Source organism: Danio aesculapii, chromosome 11 (genome assembly GCF_903798145.1).
Source record: "Danio aesculapii chromosome 11, fDanAes4.1, whole genome shotgun sequence".
In the NCBI taxonomy this organism is placed as follows: domain Eukaryota; kingdom Metazoa; phylum Chordata; class Actinopteri; order Cypriniformes; family Danionidae; genus Danio; species Danio aesculapii.
The window spans coordinates 30249559-30270460 of NC_079445.1; the positions used below are offsets into that span (position 1 = coordinate 30249559).

A 20902-nucleotide genomic window follows, 5' to 3' on the forward strand; every position below is an offset into this window, starting at 1 on the left:
AAGTGGTTATAAAATGGGTTCTAAGTTGGGCCACATGGAATCTGCAGATTGCTGAACCGCTCATTCCATCTATTTACTTATGTATATGCATAAATATTTATATATATATATATATATATATATATATATATATATATATATATATATATATATATATATATATACACACACACACACACACACACACACACACACACACACATACATTTTTTATTTCAGATATATTCTAATTGTATAATAATTATTACATATTATTGGATATTTGATTGCTTAGATGAACTGAGTGCAATACAATTTATAAAGTAATAATTTCAGGGTTTCTAGAGAAAAGCTGTAGTTTGTTTACCAAACAAGTGGTTCAAATTAATTGAATTCGCAACTGAAACCTTACAGTTTTTCTCAGTCGCTTTGGTGCATTTCTCACAACACTATTTACATTTGCACAACAGTTAATGCATTTCTCAAAACAATTAGTCATTTGTGCACATCATAGTAGTTTCTCATTTATTCCAACAAATTTATATGCTTTTGGACATGCATCAGTTGCTTTCATACAACTCTCTGATGTTTTATAGCATTATAATTTGCTTATGTCATGTCAGTCAAAATTAACTTAACTTGTTAAATGCTGAATAGTCATTCCATATAAAACTAATAGTCCTCATTTCATTACTTGAGTCAGTACATACAAAAATGTTGAACCGGTTGTCAAGCAAATTTTATAAAAACATTTTAAATCTTTTTTTTCGTGCAACTGTCTTCTAAATTGAACAATTTCATGAATGATTTACAGACCTCTGAATGTTGTAGGTTCAGTTCCAATATGTACTGCAATATTGTTTACAGTTGTGCACAGCTCTACCCAAAGGGAGTTTATGTTTGTTGTAAATAAGGTTTTGTTTATTTTTTACACATTGCTGTGAATAAATTAGAATTGCAAAGAGCAAATGCAGTAAAAATGTGAAACATACATCTTCAGTGTCTTGTACTCAGATACCTCACTAAATGCAGTGATGTCTAACTTTACTGTAGTTTTCAAATGGCTGTGCAAATAGTATATAGTGCTGTCTTGAGTAAACTGTCATAATGAAAACAGGACAAAGCCATTTGACTATCTTGTTCATAAACAATGGTGTCAGGACTTTTCATCTTGATGACACTGACACTTTCATTGACATCAATACTTGCTTTTGAGGAATGAGCTCTCCATTTTGAGCAAGTGACACGCTTTTTAAGATTATCAACTAGGTTTTGCAGTTTAATTGTTTTGAGAAATGCATTAACTGTTGTGAAAATGTAAAATGTTTTGAGAAATGCACTAAAGTGACTAAGAAAAACTGTAAATAAAAGTTTAATAGTTTTTCTGTTTTGTATGATTTATTTGTCAGTTTTTAGCTCATAATCTCAGAATCATTCCACAGAAATAGTAAAAGTGCCTTCAGTTCTGACCTGTCCTGGTTATACTGTAAGCAAAAAAAATTTGAAAACTGAACCAACACACAGATAAGCATAAAAATGAAAATTAAATATGTGTTTGATATGAAATAGACAGACAGACAGACAGACAGACAGACATACATACAGATAGATAGATAGATAGATAGATAGATAGATAGATAGATAGATAGATAGATAGATAGATAGATAGATAGATAGATAGATAGATAGATAGATAGATAGATAGATAGGTAGATATGCAAAAGAGTAATAATAAACAATAAACTGTTCACCATCATGGACAAAATAACATTCTCCTTTATTCTGTATTATGGTTTTGCTGACAGTTGCACATTTCAAAAGCAGTGATGTGCTTTATACAGTGCTTATGGACATGTTTTGAGGGAGTTTCCAGACCCTCATCACTATTAAACTCCCCACAGGGGGGCAGCAAAGGACACAATCATCTTCTGCCCTCTATGACATGAATTAAATTTTTACTATTTGTAGGAAAAAAATTAGAATAATGTGCAAAAGAGGTCTTTACATGAGACCAATGCAAAGTAGGAGTGTAAACAAAGGAAAGGAAAAACAATCATTTAATTAAAAACTCTTTGCAGGATTTTGAAGGTCCTGGCAACCCGGCAGTAATTCTTATTATCTGTCAATTTTGAAAGCATTTTTAAGTAATCCCATGAATTTAGGCCATATGTTATTATCATATGATAGGACATTATCATATGACCAGTCAGAATTAATTCCACATTCTTACTATTTTCACTTTCCGAGTATGAACAGATTAAGACCAATTTAAACAAATAGAACATAAGACAAATTAAATGAAAAGTATTAATGAACCTGAGAGGTTGTCAAACAGTTTTCAGAAAGCAATGCCCTTAAGGTGACGGAAAAAAATCAACGAAAGCTTATAAACTGTAGCAAATACAATCTTTTAAATGATCGGCTTTAAATAATGCAGACACAGAGAGCTTAGAAGCTGTAACATTAATCAAACCAACACCAAATGGGAAACAAACAAAGCGATTCCACGTCACACGACCAAAGCAGCGGGTTCATCTCAACAGGGATTTTCACATGCATGTCAGTGTACCATGCTGGCTCATTTGCCTTGTAAACCAAACAAGAGAAAAAAGTTCCACAAACACTGCCTCTTACATTCCTGCATTAAGTATCAAAGGCAGAAATTCAACTTTTTATTTTTAATTCTTCCTTTCAATCCTTAAAGGGTACTTCATGACAATGTGTTTAAATGGACAGTTCACCCACAACTATAATTCTGTCAACATTTACTCACCCTTATGCTGATCCAAAATAGCATTACTTCATTTCTGATCACTGAAAAACAAATGATTCATTGGATTTACTCATTTTATTAAGGTAACTGGTTGCGAACAATTTATATGGGCTGAATTTAAACAAACAAATTAAGTTGAACAGTACTAAATTAATTTATTTGTTTAAAGTCAGCCCATATAAATTGTTTACAACCACTTACCTTAAAAAATGAGTAAATATAATTAATCTTTTTTCAATGTAGAGTGTCTACAACCTACAAGGTTTGCTCAAAAATATCTTAATTTATATTTTGATCATTAAGCAATATATTATGGGTTCTAATTTTAGGTGTCCCTTACTTTAAAAGGGTTAATTCACCCAAAATAAATAAAAACTGTCATCATTTTCTCACCATTCACTTGTTTCAAACACAAAAGAAGATATTTTGAAGAAAGTTGAAAACAGGTAGTCATTGATTTCCATTGTTTTTCCCAATTTTGGCACACAGTTTCCAACATTTTTCATAACATCTTCTTTTGGTGTTCAACGTTGATTTCCATGTTTTGTGCTGAACTCCCCTTTGAAGTTGTGCTTTCCTCACACGGCACCGCACAGACTCTGTGTCATGTCTCCTTTGGTAACACAGACCGGATCATCGCCGGTCTCTTTCCCTGGTGGCTTGCTCCTCATGGAACCGGGCTGAGAAAGAGTCCCACGGAGCATACAGAGAGATCCGCAACATTCCCAGAAGCCCTGCGCCGGACTGGAGGAGAACAGTTGCCTACAAGGGTGGCAGAACTGGTAAAAGAGCAACATGAAGAACACCGCTGTGCCATAACCCAACAGCAGCAATACTTCTAACACTGGTGCATCCACCCAATTGTAGAACTCAGTCTGGTGGATATACCACATCAAAGTCAGGCCTGTGTTTTCAACAAAACGAAGAGAATAATACACAGCTAACCTCCTCCAAGCCTGACCCTTGTCGATCAGATCCGGGTCGTCCAATCTGAGCTGTACGGCGGACCAGCAGAACACGTTAATGCCGGCGTACAGAAAGGTCAGCATGCAGAGGACGATGGTGGTTCCCACTCGGGTCAATGTTTTTTCAATGTTCTCTGGAAATGGAGATCGGCTGCTCCAGAAAAGGGCCCACGGGTGAAGAAAAAAGAGGATGAAGTTGGCTGACACCACCGGAAACACCCATACCTTCAGCACAGAGCTGAAGAGGACCAGGACAACCACACGAGTGGCAATCTCGAACCCACGCCACAGGAACACACACATGTACGCCAGTGGACGCACAGAGACTTCATAGTCATCGTAGCGTATCTTTATAGCGAGGATATTGCAGCGTAAGGCTCCGTATACAATGGAGAGAAGAGAGATGACCATCAGTGTGCCTGAGGGGAGAGAAAAGAGTAAACATGATCATGGTGAAGATGATACAAACATAGTTTGTGGCTAGAATAAACTGAGATTAGATTAGTGATGAGTTTAAACAGTTTACTGCATATATGGAGGGGACAAAAATCCAGGAACTAAAATGAATGACTGGATTAAATCAGTCAGTCGTTTTTTTTAAATGACTTTGTGTCATTTTTATGCTGCATTCAGAAAAAAAGTAAATAAATTAATTTAGAAAGTAAAATTAAAAAATTAGAAAAGCAAAGTGTAAAATAAAGAAAGGAAATTATCAATAAAAAAGTAATATGCAAACTAGAGATGCTATTAACTGTTTAACCATTAACCGAAAGGATGGATTTTTAACCCATTAATGATATCAGTTAAACCAGGGTTTCCCAACCCTGTTCCTGGAGGCACACCAACAGTTCATGTTTTGGATGTCTCCCTCATCTGACCCATTAACTTCAGGTTTTGGAGTCTCTTCTAATGTTCTGATGAGTTGTTTCTGGTGTGTTTGATTAGGGAGAGGATGAAAATGTGTACTGTTAGCGTGCCTTCAGGGACAGGGTTGGGAAACTCTGCATTAGAAGAGACTCCAAAACCTGAAGTTAATGGGTCAGATGAGGGAGACATCCAAAACATGAACTGTTGGTGTGCCTCCAGGAACAGGGTTGGGAAACACTGAGTTAAACAGTTAAAAATTTGTGACCCCATCTGGCAAAATAAGTTTGAGACGCACTGTTCTATTTTAAGATACAGCCTGATAAAGTGAAAAAACAATGAAAAAAACTTTTTTTTAGCTAATTTCACAGAACAGACATTCAAAAATAATTTCACAAAGTTTCGTAGTGCAGATCGTTGAGTAAAGGTATTTAAATGACTATTAAAGTTATTCTTTTTATTTAATTTTTTTTTTCTATGCTGTTGGAAACACTACAGGAGCACCAAGATTTGACTGTTCTGTTGTTAAGATGTTCTAAGCTATGAATCAATATTTTAAAACGCAATAGGCCTGTTTAATGTGTTAGACACAAAATAGACACATCAATTATTTATTTATTTATTTATTTATTTATTTATTTATTTATTTATTTATTTATCTGTTATGTTAATGGTTAATATTCGGTTAATGAGCGACGACTGTCTGTTGGGAAATTGAACCGAAATGAGCATCCCTAATGAAAGTAAATGCAGGACTAAATAAAAAAGAATGGCTTCTATTAGATGTAATAATTTTGGAAATAAATAAATATAAAAATAAATGCATCCATAAATAAAATTAATTAAATCATCCCTTATGTAATACAAATTAAAAGAAATACAGAAAAAAAATAAAGTGGAAAATAATATTCAATTTTAGTTCAAATCAATTCAATTATTATTATTATTTAGGGCTGAATGTATATATTAATAAATGTGGGACTATGTAAATAAATTAATATAAAATAAACAAAGAAATTTAAATAAAATCATCAATGGAAGATTAAACAAATAAATTAATATTGAGCTGAAATTAAATAAGGAGAAAAGTAATACACAGCTGCAAGACTACCTTTTATAATTAAATAAATGTAGGATTAAATATGAATTCAATTATCAATACAATTATCAATAAATAAAAATATCAAAATATGAAAAACATGAAAGCATACAAAAAATAACATAAAATCATCAATTAAAAATACAGAAAGAATACAAAAAATATAAATAAAAAATAGGGTCACACTTTATTTTGATGGTCCGTTTGTTGAATTTTTAAGTTACAGCGGATATTAAGCAGACAGTCTGCTAATACTCAAATGGACCATCAAAATAAAGTGCTACCAAAAATAGTTGTATTAGTTTTAGTCAATAATTTATTCCTTTGTTTATTTTCATATCACTGCATTATTTATTTTTCATTTCAGTTAGTTTGGTCCTCCTGATAACATAATGGCTATGTTGGCATATCGTTACATAATTTACTGTTTTGTTTACTTTTGTTGTTCAGTAATAAAAGATAACAAAAGCAGACACCCTGAAGGCCTGAATCCACCAGCCGTGCAAACATATGGCCTCTTTCAGCCTTCCATCTGATCTAAAGTCAGTCACCGTTTCATTAGTCTGCGCCTCGTGGTTAACAGGGTCAGACTGATTCACTGTCCATTATCATCTTCCATCTGCAATGTTGCTTTCAAGGACAGACTGCAAGGCTTCAAACACATTCCTCACGCAGAGCAGATGACAACAAATCTGCAAGGCACAGTCTATAAATCCTTCCTAATATTCAGGGCAATGATAGTTGATGGTGTGGAGAAAGAAATGGCACTAAAACAAATAACAAGCAAGTGCTTTCAGCTGCTCTCATACAGTATATTCAGTGCAAAAAAGACTGGTTTGTTGTATTATAATACACTTTTTATTTTATTTAAATTTATAATATGAAACAGGTTTTACTTTTAAATACGTTTTGAACTGTTAAAGTCCCATAATAAATATTACGACTACTAATATTATTATTAAACCCTTAACTGCACTGTAAAAAACCCTGGGTTCTACACAATCCTTTCATGTTGTCCCAACTCAAATCGATTAAGTTAACCTAATGGTTTCCCATTTCAAGTTGATTAAACATAAAACAATTAGGCTGAATAATAAAACAATAATAATTGTGTTGTTTCAGCTCATTTTAAATAAGTTGTTTGATCAAGCAGCAAACATATTTGACATATATGAGTGTGTGTACACTCTCAGAAATAAAGGTACGCGAGCTGTCACTGGGGTGGTACCTTTTCAAAAGATACAAATTTGTACCTAAAAGGTCCATATTAATACCTCAAGGACACATATTAGTACCTAAAAAGTATAAAAGTGTTCCTCTTAAAATTATTAGGTACTAATATATACTTTAAGAGTACCAATATGGACCATTTAAGTACAAATGTGTCCCTTTTGAAAAGGTACCACCCCAGTGACAGCTCGCGTACCTTTATTTCTGAGAGTGTAAGCTGAGAAAATATTAAATATTATCCCTTCTATGCTAATGAAGGACTGCTGGGACATTCCAAGCCCAGGATGAGTCTTTCTGGTGGAGTTTCTCACAGCTCCAATACACTTTTCTGCCATTTGTCTTACAGTAACCATGTGCTTCTTCTGACCATACACAATTCATCTTCTTGTGATCTTTGATTTAACATTACCATGTTTGATGTAATATGGCAGTTCACAACTTCAGCATTGTAATGATGAACCCAATAGAGATATTAATATATTTTAATGTACAATCTGTTTACGATTGTTTAGTCATGGCCTGAGGATGATAGGAGAGAAGAGTATGTTAATGTACTTCTCCCCCACTTTATGTCCTCGACTTTGCTTTCATCTTTAGCTGGTTTTGGGGGTTGGTATTTCACTCATGTTTGACAATGCTTTGCTCAGGTTATAAAGAGGAAAGGTAACTGTTGATCTGGGAGAATGCCTTTAACCCTCCTTCTCCCAGTGGGTAGCCTCATATGCTAACAAAAGCCGTTTCAAAGTAAGTTTCTCTATACAGTAGTGGGCTGCGTTTCCCAAACAACGACTCGCGGCTGAACTACAGTGAGTGTTTCCCAAAACCGTAGTTTCTCTGTTGCAGATCTGTTGTTTGAACCAGGTTAGTTATAACGTAAAATGTCCATAATGCCGCTCTAAACAGGGAGGAGTAGCAACTTCTTTAAAGAAAAACCACATTATTTTTTGAGCAAATTCTATTTTACACACACACACACACGCATTTAAAAAAATGGTTTTGATAAAAACATGCACTCGTTTTCCATATTAATTGGAATATATATAAACAGCACATATAGGGCCAATGTTTCCTTTACAAATATTATTGACAATATTCCATATTCTATGCTACAACATAAAACCACTTAGCTAACGCCTATTTTAATCTCATATTTATATCATATAAATCGTCAATGGTTGTAATTTACAGTAGGCAATTTATTAAGAAATGAAAAAATATCCTACCTAATAATAATAATAATAATAATAATAATAATAATAATAATAATAATTATTATTATTATTATTATTATTATTATTAATATTAAGTAGGATCTTGTATTTTTTTTTTTTGTAAAAGCCTTATGTGTCTGACACATTCAAACCATTGCAGAAATGTTAATGCCCATGTCGTATACAGTACAGATACATTTCTTAATAAATAACCTAAAAATTAAAAGCATTAACGTATGCTAAATATTTTTCTTTACACAAGCTTTGGAGACGTGAAGTAAATTCCGCTTTTAAATAATAGGTCACCTATAGCTTTCGTCATGAGCCACGGCTGCGTTCAAAATGGCATAAATGTTTTTAAAGCGTACTGCGAAGGGAACGCAATTGTCAATATGAAGATCGCTAAAATTAAACTATAAAAAAATACTTGGAAAGCAAATTACACGTAAGAGAGATGACTTTAATGCTTTTTTTTAAAAGCATTCCAAGTTTAAATGTTGGAAAAATGTTTTTGGAAACGCACCCCTGTATGTTAGCATGTTCCATGCTCTGTATATTTAAACAGGTTAAACAACTGTAATGGAGTCCGAAAAATTATAATAGAAACAGATAAATAATTGATTTAAACACGCCATCCAACAAGCTTTCTGGTTTCAACTATTGGTTTAGAATAGCAGCGTAAATTTTACCACGGTCACCCAAATTTTTGAGTTCACACTTGAAAACAAGATATAAGAATATTATACATAGTTTGTCATAATATAACTTTTATATTTTACTATTTAATAATAGTTTTATATTTATTAATTTTTTTAATAACTGAAAAATGTCCCATTCTTGGAAAGGTGACAGATAGAGGGTTTATAATAGTGATGATAATAATAATTATATTATTAATATTAATTAACCCACTATATATTGGCAGTATATGCTGCTTAATAGATTATATAAACTGAAATGCTTACATTTTGGTTAATTACAGGTTTAAAAATTAAACACTGATAATAAAAATCCTAAAAACTTTACTAGTTAAAATAAAATGCAGTGTACTGTAGTCTCACTTCACATTGACAGCACATGTTTATTATTTACTGTCAGTGACTTTTTTTATGCTGTGTAACATTTCTGGGTATTTAATTAAATTATTGTATCTGTGCTTCAGCTTCCACATCATTTGTCTGTTGAGCCCGACTCATATTGTCTGAAAACACGCCATCTATTTTAGCTACTGTTCTCAGAAACGGCGTGTGTCCACAAGATAACGAGAGGCCGTAGATAAGTAGAGACGCAGAAGTCATTTCAGAGGCACAAGTCGTAACTCAACCGTGTGTGTAGAATGTGCCAATGACGGGAGCCTGATAAATTTAGATGAGCGACATGAGAAGTACTTCCCATGTTTACAAGACTTACAGAAAGATTACTCTATGGAGGAAACATGGAGAATATGCTTAAACAACCACAGTTATTGGGTGGAAACGTGACATTCCTCAATTACATAAAAACTAATTGCTCTTTGACATTTAACACTTTACAGATGTGATGGAGAATGCAGGCGATAACAAAACTCATTAACAGAGGAACTTATAAGCTCATAAGCCTGCAATGCTCCACTTTGAGAGCTGTACTTCTCCAAGCAAGACAACTGAATGAAAACAAAGCATGAGACTTAGTCACGCTCTAGAAACTTTGAACTTTGATTTAAGAAGTTCATTTATAATTTTATTTTGGAAATGTTTTGTGCTAGCTCAAATCGATTCATTTTCTTCAACTTATTTAAAAAACAATCATGTTTAATAGTGGAATTTGTGCAGAAAAACTACCTATGATGCTGTACAGAACATTTTACCAATCAGAAAGTGTGCCAAAATAGCTCTTAAGCTTCACCCACTGCCATGATGCACTGTGAATGATATAAGCATGTCTGTGCTCTCAAAATACTTATATTTGTACAGTATGTACTTTGACCACAATCGCATACTTTGGTACTATATAGTAGAAACAGTATGTTAGAAAAGCAGTATGTCTAAATTTGTTTTGATTATCAGTATGACAACATGGTAGCTATATTCATACTATCCACATTAATACAATGTCATTTTTAGTGGTTGCAAAGTGACTTTCAAATGCAGCCAATGTTTCTAGATACAAGCAACTACTTTAAATTAATATGTTTATTTCTGCATAAATTTTTTATTTTACTGTGTCATTCTCTGTGCTTCGGGAGACTGTACTTAAGTTGACAAGTAGATAGTCCAAACCAAGCTCATCCTGAAAACGTACCGCTATATAAATTTCTGGAGGGTGCCAAATACATCCCAAGAGCTAAGTTTTTGTTTTGTTTTTTGCAGTTTTTGTTTTCGTGAATCCATTAGAGGCCACTGTGTACGCTTTTTCAGATCTCATATTTTTCTCACGAGTGCCATTCGCGCCTGCTGTTATCGGGTAAATTCACCAGAGGCCACTGTCGACTGACTGACTGACTGACTTCCTTCCCTAAACCCAACCAATAGTGTTTTCAAAAGCAAAGATTGACCTGCCCTCCCACTTCCCTAAACACAACCGACAGTTTGCAATAGCAATCTGTCAAAAAAGACAGTTTTTTCCCACGTTTTTATATTTTAACACATTCTCACCCTGTTAATTACTTGTTTATTTTACTTTTTGGCTTCTGTTTTTGTTTTACCTGCTTTCTGGAACCGTTCTTTGCCAGACTCGAACGCTATCATCGTGGTCAACTCCTCTCTGTGTCTCAAGTCCGCCGACATACATGTTGAGCTAACTGGACACAGCGGTAAGCACAAAAAGGAACGCCTCGTAGCGTTTGTTTTGAAGATGAAATGCCGTCATACGTACTTCTGGCTACATAATTTGCGATCTCCAGAAATGTATATAAGGCTACATATTTAAAATGAGTTTATGTTGAGATAGTCATGTCTCTTTGTGTTTTTGTCCAATTTTTATATGCTTCATTGCGTCAAATCAAAGATTTTAATTTGATGATTGACCTCTTTGTTTCAAAAAGATCTTTTTAAACCCCTATAGGAAAAATTAATAAAATACTTCCTGAACCAGCGGCACTGAACAAGTGAACAGGCACTAATGCACTCTATAAACCAAATTACACTACAGCACTAAGCTTTCTGTCTCTCTAAGAGCCTTTATCCACCAGTCGGTCGCCTAAAGCACTTTATATGAGCTGAGTCAGAATGAACTTAATATTTTGTTCATTGTGGGGATGCATGGTATTGTAAAATACTTACATTTCGATATATAGTTTGTTGATTATATATGAATACAAGTTGACCAGATGATTGAACAGCTCTTTTTTGAAAGAATTAGTAATTTTAGATTAGATTTGGGGTGGTTTTGCTAGTGACTTCTACTGTTAATATAAAATAAACAAATGACAAGGATAGATAAATACAAGAGAAGAAAATTACAAAGGCATTAAACAGTGCCTGGTGGTTTTCTGTGTAGTCTAGTAGTATTCAAGTACACAAATTGAATAAGAAATGAATAAATGATTACAGGCCATGTAATTTTTGGAAAATAACCCACACATGAGATTAGCATTGTGGCCTTTACATCTTGGGTGTGCATTGTTTTCCTATAATTTAATGGGCTGGAATCAATTATTATGTTATGGTTATGACATCCACATTGTTCATGTTGTTTTTAAAGAAATTTGTCAGTTTTGCCCTCAATCTGCTCCTGTGTGTTGGATTAGTTTTCCCATCCAAAGACTGTTGGGCAACACTTTAGAATAATTCCCCATTAGTTAATGTATTTACTAACATTAACTAAGTATGAATAATCTTGTAAGGAATTTGTTAATTATAGTTCAACATTAACCAATGCATTTTTAAAATCCAAAGTTGTGGTTGTTAACATTAGTTAATGCACAGTGAGTTAACATGAACTAACGTTATTTAACTTAAATACCATTTACTAACATTAACAAAGATGAATAAATACCGTATCGGTTGTTCAGCGTAGCGATATGGAACTGGTCAAAGCCTGCCTTTGACTACTTTAGCTGTGCATTTATCTGAAAATAATGGCACACCTTAGAATACATATTATCCAATCAGAATCTAGCATTCAACATATAGTTTTATATACATTTTACTGCACCAAACACTTTAAATCAGGATGGTGTTATTATATTAATTATACTTTAGTGCACTTATCTTGTGTTTAGTTTTTAGTTTATTAATTTGTTTACTCTTGTATTTGGTCTCTGAGAGCTACAAATTACATTTCGTTGAATCACTACAATGACAAAAATAGTTCATATCTTTTTATCTTTATTTTTTACAGCCCTGTAGTATAATCAAATGTAGGATAGCATGATCTTTTCATTGCATAAATAATGTTATTGTTAAAGCTACAAACATTATGCATAACATTTAAAAAAAAATCTTAAATACTTCAATGGATTTCAGCTTTGAAGTACTATATTTGGCTAAGCTGTCAATGGATTTCTTGGAAAGGAAAAACAAATATAGAGTCATCCTTGCTTCAAGTAAAAAAGCTATTACTAGATGCTGGTATAAACCTAATCCACCACAAACGCAATATTGGGTTGATGTTTTTTGAAACATATTCATTCTGGAGAAAATGACATACTGTGTGCATAACCAAAAAGGTACAATTGTTGACATTTGGTCTAAATGGATTGAGTGCATTACTCCCATGTCGTTTTGCTATAGCACTTGATTGAGTTTTACTGTAAATATTGCTTCCACATCCCATTTAGATGCAAAGGGATATGCTGATAATGCGAAGGGATATGTTGTTCTGTTACTGTCATGAAGACATTTGAGTTTCTTCTTTTATCCCTGATTAGAGAATTTAAACTGGAAAAGCTGTATAAATGACAAATGTTTACTGATGTTGTGAATTGTATGTCTTTGCAATAGAATAATTAAAATTTCTTGTGTCCAAATACTTTCAATTTGCTTGATGAAACACATGCAAATGATAAACCTCCATTCAATTATTGTAAACTGTGAACTGTGGTGCCTGGTCAACTATAATCACCATTTGATCACACTTTACAATAAGGTTTGATTAGTTAAGGTATTTACTAACGTGAACTAATAAAGACTTGTAAAGCAATACTTGTAAAGCATTTATTAATCATAGTTCAACATTTAATAATGCATTATTAACATCCAAATTCATGCTTGTTAACAGTAGTCAATGCACTGTGAGTTAACATGAACAAACAATTAACAACTGTATTTTCATTACCTAACATGACCGAATACTGCAATAAATGTATTGTTCATTCATGTTTGTAAATACATTAAATAACATGAACTAATACAACCTTATTGTAAAGTTCTACCCACTATTTTACACTTGCGGTGTTGCGCTGTTCATGCTGAAAGAATATACTATGCAGCCCTATTGCTCATTGTGTGTGATTTTCTCACCTCGGCCTATGGAAAGTTTTTTCTGGAGCACACAGATGTAGAGCTGCAGTGTGAGTTGAGGTGCAGAGCCCAGAAAGGCCTGTATGACAGAGGTCCTGGCGAAAGCGGCTCTGTGGGTCACTAACTTCCCCTCTGCCTGTCCCACTTCCTGCTCCACCTCCTCCGTCTGTCCTTCGCGGGGCATCTGCTTTTTACGGGTGATGGTGACATACGGCTCCTCCACCTTTCCTGCACTGCCATAGATACAGAAGGCATCCAGGCACCTACGGTAGAGAGGAATAAATCTGGCTTTAGTTATTTGAAATACATTTTTTTTGTGCCACAGATTTAAAAAATACATGTTCCTTGTTCATACACGTTTTTTAATGTGGATTATTTGTTTTATATATATATATATATATTATAGTCAAAGTAAAATTGAAGATATTACTAATTTGAATAATGAAATAGTTTCATGCCTTGTCAAATTAAATGAAACTTTATAAGACACAAAATGAGTGACACGGTGGCTCAGTGGTTATCACTGTCCCCTCACAGCAAGAAGGTCACTAGTTCGAGTCCCAGCTGGGTCAGTTGGTATTGACACATTGAGTGTGCATGTGAGAGTGTTTGGGTGTTACCCAGCACTGGGTTGTAGCTGGAAAGGCATCCACCCTGTTAAACATATGTGAGATAAGTTGGCGGTTATTTCCGCTGTAGCGAACCCTGATGAATATAGGGACTAAGCCGAGGGAAAATTAATGAATGAATGGAAAATTGACCATAGTAAACTGTATGAGTGTGAATAGGTGAGTGTGTAAGGGTGTTTCTTAGTACTGGGTTGTGGCTGGAAGGCCATTCGCTGCGTAAAACATATGCTCAAATAGTTGGCAGTTGATTCCGCTGTGGTGACCCCAGATAAATAAGGTGACCCCAGATGAATAAGGTGACCCCAGATAAAAAAGGGACTAAGCTGAAGAAAAATTAATTAATGAATTAATTAATGAATGAAAGCACAAAATATGATGAATAGAATAGTTCTATAATACAGTTGAAGATAGCAATAGTCGTAGAATTTTTTATTATTAAAAAAATTAAAAAATAAAACAGTTCTTTGAGTTTTTTTTTGTTTTTAATTAAAGAAACAACAAATAGACTCAGTTATTTTTACCATAAAATAAAAAGTTATATACATTTTAATGTAATGGATTAAATAACAGCATACTGTATATTGACTTAAAAAAACAAAATAAAAAAATTTAATATGTTATTTTTAAGTTCTTTTATACATTCTTTAAATGTTTTTTTGTTTTGTTTTTTGAAGGTAGCAACATATTTTATTTTTTTATTTTTTATTACTAACCAAAATTTAAAAAAATGAAAAATGAAATAGTTGTATAGTTTTTAAAAATAAATACAATACTTTTAAATCAAATATACATTTCCTACTTTTAAATGTAACAAAATAATATATATATATATATATATAGCTAATGAATCAAAGAAACATTGACATTCATCGTTTCTTTGCCTACTTTTAAAATTTGGATTGGGCGGGTAATAGTACACCACCTTTTTTTTAGGACTACACCACTGGTTACTGTAAATAAATTACAGCAAAAATACTGTTCTAATACAGCTTTACAGTCATTTTCACAATGCTACTTTAAAATACAGTAACGCATAACTATTCTACAGTAAAATTCAGTTCATATTACAGTTAAATACTGTAATAATTTACTAAATAATTTACAAAAATCATTAACTGTGTTCAATAGTGCCCGTCAATAAACATTCTTACCCTTATAAGCTGTCATTTTAGTAAATAGGGCTCGCTAGTTTCCCTGTAGTGTCCAATAATTGTTGAATGCCAATGATATCCATCCTCCTGGATGCAACAGACCATGCATGGGTGCTCAGCGAACTGCACTCAATCCAGTAAGAGCTCACCTGCATTATTGCAGCTCACTCGAGAACAGCTTTTGTAAGGCCTCAGTGGGCGATCTGTCCATCTCATTCATTTAAAATGCAGACGCCAGCCCTCACAGGACAAGCAGAGGTGCCACATTTTAAACAAGCATTTGCTATCCCAAACCTTGGCGACAGCCTTGCCATTTTACAGTATTAGCGTGTTGGCAACCTTGATGATAATGTGATGGACGAGAATGTGTTAAAAGAAGGCCAAGAGAGCTTTCACCGGCTATTCACACAAACTCAATGAAATAAACATCTGAATGATGTATGAATCACGCTGGGCTGGAGGTTTATCTGAATGAGCTGGCACAGGTCGCATTGCTAAACTGTACTGTTAGAGAATGCAGCATTAATGCTTCAATTATGCATACGGTCAATAAAGAAACGCAAGGACTGATAGAGCTGGAACAGTTCACTTTGAGGCCAGGAATGGAAGCTGTCGATAACAGCAATTGCGATAAATTTAGATCATTTGAGGACAAATTATTTATAAATGCCTTGTGGCATGGAAAACAAAATGGTTTAGAGTGTATTATTTTAGGAACGTAATAACATGACTGAAGTTTTTTGCACCAAATAATTACTCAGGTATAAGTATAATCATGCATTTTTAAATACTGGAGAAAATCAGGGTAATTCCAACCAAAAAAAATAATTTCTTAAAGGGATAGTTCAGCAATTGAAAATTCTGTTAAACCTGTCTGAGATTCTTTCTTCTTTTGAACACAAAGGAAGCTATTTTGAAGAAAGCTAAAAGCCTGTAACCTTTGACTTCAGTAGTATTTTGTTTGCTACTATGGATGTCAGTGGTTACCAGTTTTGAGCTTTCTTCAAAATATCTTCCTTTATGTTCAACAGAAAATAGAAACTCATAAAGTTTATAACCATCTGAGGGTGAGTAAATATTTAGTCCATTTTCATTTTTAGGCAAACTATCTCTTTAACTGCTCTGAAAAAGTAATACAAACGCAAAAATAAATCTACTAAGATTTTTAAACAAATAAAATTTTTATTTTACATTTTAAAATGTGAAATGTATTTTTGGTTACCTTTTCCATTACTGCAATTATGTATTTAAACAAAACAGATTTATTAAACAGATATATTTATTAAAATAATATTTTAGTCACTGAACATATTTAGAAATTGAAAGATAATACAATTAAATTCAATCAAAATATTGTAAAAATAAAACTACAACCAAGGAAATTTCAACTAAAATTTTCCATTATTGCTTCTCTTGATTTTTCCTCTTTTTGAAATTTGTATTTCAAATTTTTCTATAACATACTGTATAAATTTGTCTGTACTAGTTTTGGACCGTTATCGTAAGTTATTTTGTTAGATAAGCTCCAGATTTGGCTTCAGTACTGACTAAACTAATGTATATGCACAAATATAATATTGTATAAATATGAATTTAAAAGATAGATTTGTGAGGGGTGTACTTATATATGCTGAGCACTGTATATATGTATACACACACACACACACGATATGGGTTGTCTCCCAACCAACAACTTTTGGTTCCTATGATGTTATGTATCGACCCTATTACTGTTTACTAAATATAAAAGTGACATCATCCATGTGAAATCCGTCCTCCTTTTACAGTGCTGCCACTATTACTATTTACAGTAAACAACTGATTCATGATAACTGTATGCTTATATAAATAGCACCATTCAATTCTGTGTACAATGACATGGCCCATAAAAAATAAAGCTGTAATAATGAACTAAAAATGAAGCCCTTATATATAATAATTATTATTATTTTTAATTCATTATTTAATCTATTTTTTTGTCTGGTGGAATGTTACACCTGACAGACTAACACCTTAAAAACACCTTATTTTCAAAAATGAAAATGCCCCCATTTTATAGAAAGACCCGGAGACGCGAAGCAATGAACCCTGAAACCTTTGGCAAATCCCACCATAAAATCGACCAATAAATTAAACGTCACGTATCAATAATATTCATTAACAGATACAGCCCGTTTATCTTGCGCATGCGAGGAAAAAAGAAAAATAAAGCCCTTTGTTATGTGCTATTCGCTACAATGGACAGTGTTTGTGTCTACGGCAATCCGTTTTATGAAGGATGGATGGATGGATGGACGGATGGATATCTCCCATAATGATACTGTAAGTAGAAGACAGTAGCACATTAGCCACTTACCTTATTATTGGACCTAGTTGTAAGATATGAAGCAGCAGCACTAGAGGTCTGTCTCTGCTCAGGTCTCTGTGAATAAAAATGAGTGTGAGCTGCACCAGCACTGATGGCACCAGCGTAAAGAGGAGCGTGAAACCCTGCCAAATCTGATCGCCTGCGGAGCGATACGTGGAGCTCAGATACAGAGCCGCCGTCGTCTCGGCCGTAAACAAAGAGACCGACACAAGGACAGAGCTGGGCAGTCTCATCCTCACTCAACCATGCTGGTTTCCTGATCTCTGGTCTCCTGAGCCTGCATTTTGAAGTTACGGCGGACGCATAAAGCACCAGCCGCAGACTCGCACAGCTGATCAGCGCGGTGACTGGCGCTAATCCGGGTCTCACCGGTAGAGGACGCAACGAGCTCAATGTTTACAGTGGCGTCCAACATTGCTAATGTATAGTCAAGAGCGTCGCATTACGTATTTACGAATGCAAATTTATAAACGACTGACGCAGTGCTTGAGAAAGTGATTCAAATGTGCATTGGCCTCATGTCTAGTTTGGAAATAGCAAAGCGTTTCTTTCTTTTCTTGTTGATTACCATTGCCCTCCCCTCTCCTATAGCCTATTATTGACACCCTTGTTAAATAGGAGCAAAGATGGCTGTGAAAAAAATGGTTTATTGTTTAATCTGTATCTTTTGCTTTTTCCAATATTTCCAACGCAATTATTGGCACTTGTATAATTTCATGTAAGCTAAATATTTTTCAGAAATATTCTTATTTACATGATATTTTTGTACATTTTTTCGGATCATCGAAATGTTCGAACCTGGCCTTTTGTTTCACAGGACTTTACATATGAGAAAACACACTTGTCAAACTCACTAAAGAACATAGATGTGATTTGCACAACATAGTTATTGAGCTTCACTAAACACTGAAAATGCCAATTTTCACTTGTACAATAATTTGGAAAAATATAATGGACTTGTAAGAGAACTGGAGATACTTATGCAGATATATTGTTGTGAATTGGGCCAGTTGTTCATGTTCCAAATAAGCAAATGTTCACTATTAGTATACATAACCTAAATAAATTACATTAAACTTATTAAAATAATTGAATTCTTGTGAAAAAATAAGTCACATTTTACAATGAGTTTTTAATGGTTAATGTATTTAGTAAGAGCTAAAAATGGACAATACTTACACAGCATTTACCAATTCATTATTAAAATCCAAATTTATGCTTGTTGACATTAATTAATGACTGAGAGTTAACATAAACTAACAATGAACAACATTATTTACATTAACTAATGTTAACAAACAGGAAAAAATACTGTAATCGATGCATTTTTTATTAAAATGATTAATTAACAAATTATAAAATAAATAAGAAAAGGAAGAGGAAAAACCCACTGATATAATATAGATATAATTTAGATATAATCATTGATATAATATAGATGTAGCACCTCCATCATAGTATAAATTAAGTCTTTAAAACGTCTATAGGTATATTTAGGTGCCTTTTTCATTGTAGGACGTGTGTCTCTCACAAGGAAGATCTTATTCGGGGGTCAGTGTCTGACTGAAAACCCTGGCTCTGATTATAGAGGCAGTAGAAGAACACAAACAGAACAGTAATTTACTTCAATAATTAATTTTCTCATTGCTTCTCTAAATATTATGAGCTATTCAGAAAACAATTTGTTAATTGCTGCTAAAGTGTAGCCTACTATCACTAATAAGTTTCTAAAAAATTGTATTCACTTGAATTTAGGGGCATTATTATTTCTTTTTAGATAGCAACATTTTTTTTCAACGGCAATTGGATTGTTGTGTGGCTAGCTACTATTTAGGTGGCTACTCATCAACGTTAGTCATGCATACAAAATGCTTACCGACAGAGGGCGCTTTAGGCACTGACATGAACACTGAAAGACAAAACACTTGGATGAGTCATATCAAATGTGTTCTGCATGTATTGCAGCGGTATCAGTATCAAACATAGTAGAGTGTTGTGGCTAAGTGGTTAAGGCTGTGTTAATCTCTTACGATAAACTGCCGTTGTCGATTATCATCTTATGGATAAACCTGCAGGTAAATGTGTACAGTCAGCAGGCCAATGCAGCCTGGTGAAAGGAGTGGTTCTTTTTTTCTCAAAAAGTGGACCTTTTTGCAGTTATTCGCCTCATTTTCTATTTAATTATTAGATCTAAATGCTGCATTTTAGTGATATTTTAAGTACTATTTTTAGCTAGATTAGCTTGTCAGATGGTCATCATAACCACACTTTCCGATGTACCAAATACATTTCCTAAAGATTCAGAATAAAGAAACATGAAAACAATACTTATTTTTAAAATGCAAATTTATTACATCCAATATTTTTAGAAGAAAATAGTCTATTGTCATTTATTACACAAATAACAACCTGGCCAGCACCTTCAAATTTAGCCATTTGAAAACATAATAAATAATAGAGCTTCGTGGTTTTTCTAGCCTCTCTTGTAAGAAAGTTGAAAATTCATGCATAACAATGGACAAAATAGTATTCAATTTAATTTAATATAGTCTGCTTTTGGTGCTTCACAGCTTTTTATTGGTCATTTTTTTGTTTCAAGAATAAGGTCCAAGATTTTGAATAAAAGTTACTTGTATAATATTTTCTCTATTTAACAACAATTCAGTTAGTCAGTAAAGATGACGTCATTCATGTCTGATTGTTTGTTTTCTTACAAAGCTGGATGTTGGACTCATGAAAAAGAATTTTAGAATTGGTCAAAACTGATTAGCTGTAGTCACAACAGCCAACAGATAACTCCACTTGATCTTAAAGCCTCTATCAATGGGTTATTTTCACAATTTATGATGGCATAGCAGTCAAAATAGGACAAATGAGCTTATGTATGGGACAAATTCTGGACCTTTTTCAGTGAGGGGTGAGTCTTTTGAACCATCCGAATCCCCCCGTCTACGTGCCTGGTCAGTGTATGTTGCTTTGTCTTATTCTGCACAATTTATGTAGTTTCAACTCAAATATCAGATGTCCCTCCTCTTTAAACGTTGAATCATGATTAAAGCATTGTAGCTATTAAGGCAGTAAAACCAACTAAAACTCAATTCTAATTCGCCTGAATTGCTCAGCTGGAACTTTGAAGGAATCAGCCTCCTCACAGCTTTCAGGTGCAAATTGTGACTTACCTCCTTTAATTCA

General features: G+C 33.6%; 1 protein-coding gene across 1 annotated transcript; it reads right to left on the reverse strand.

Moving 5' to 3' along the window:
* Window positions 1-3022: 3022 nt before the first annotated feature.
* On the reverse strand, window positions 3023-18048 carry xk (X-linked Kx blood group (McLeod syndrome)). The gene is made up of 3 exons (XM_056468836.1): window positions 17699-18048; window positions 13563-13825; window positions 3023-4136 (listed from the first exon to the last, which is right to left on the reverse strand). The coding sequence occupies exons 1-3, from the start codon at window positions 17941-17943 to the stop codon at window positions 3331-3333; spliced, it is 1314 nt and encodes a 437-aa protein (XP_056324811.1). The 5' UTR covers window positions 17944-18048; the 3' UTR covers window positions 3023-3330.
* Window positions 18049-20902: the final 2854 nt, after the last annotated feature.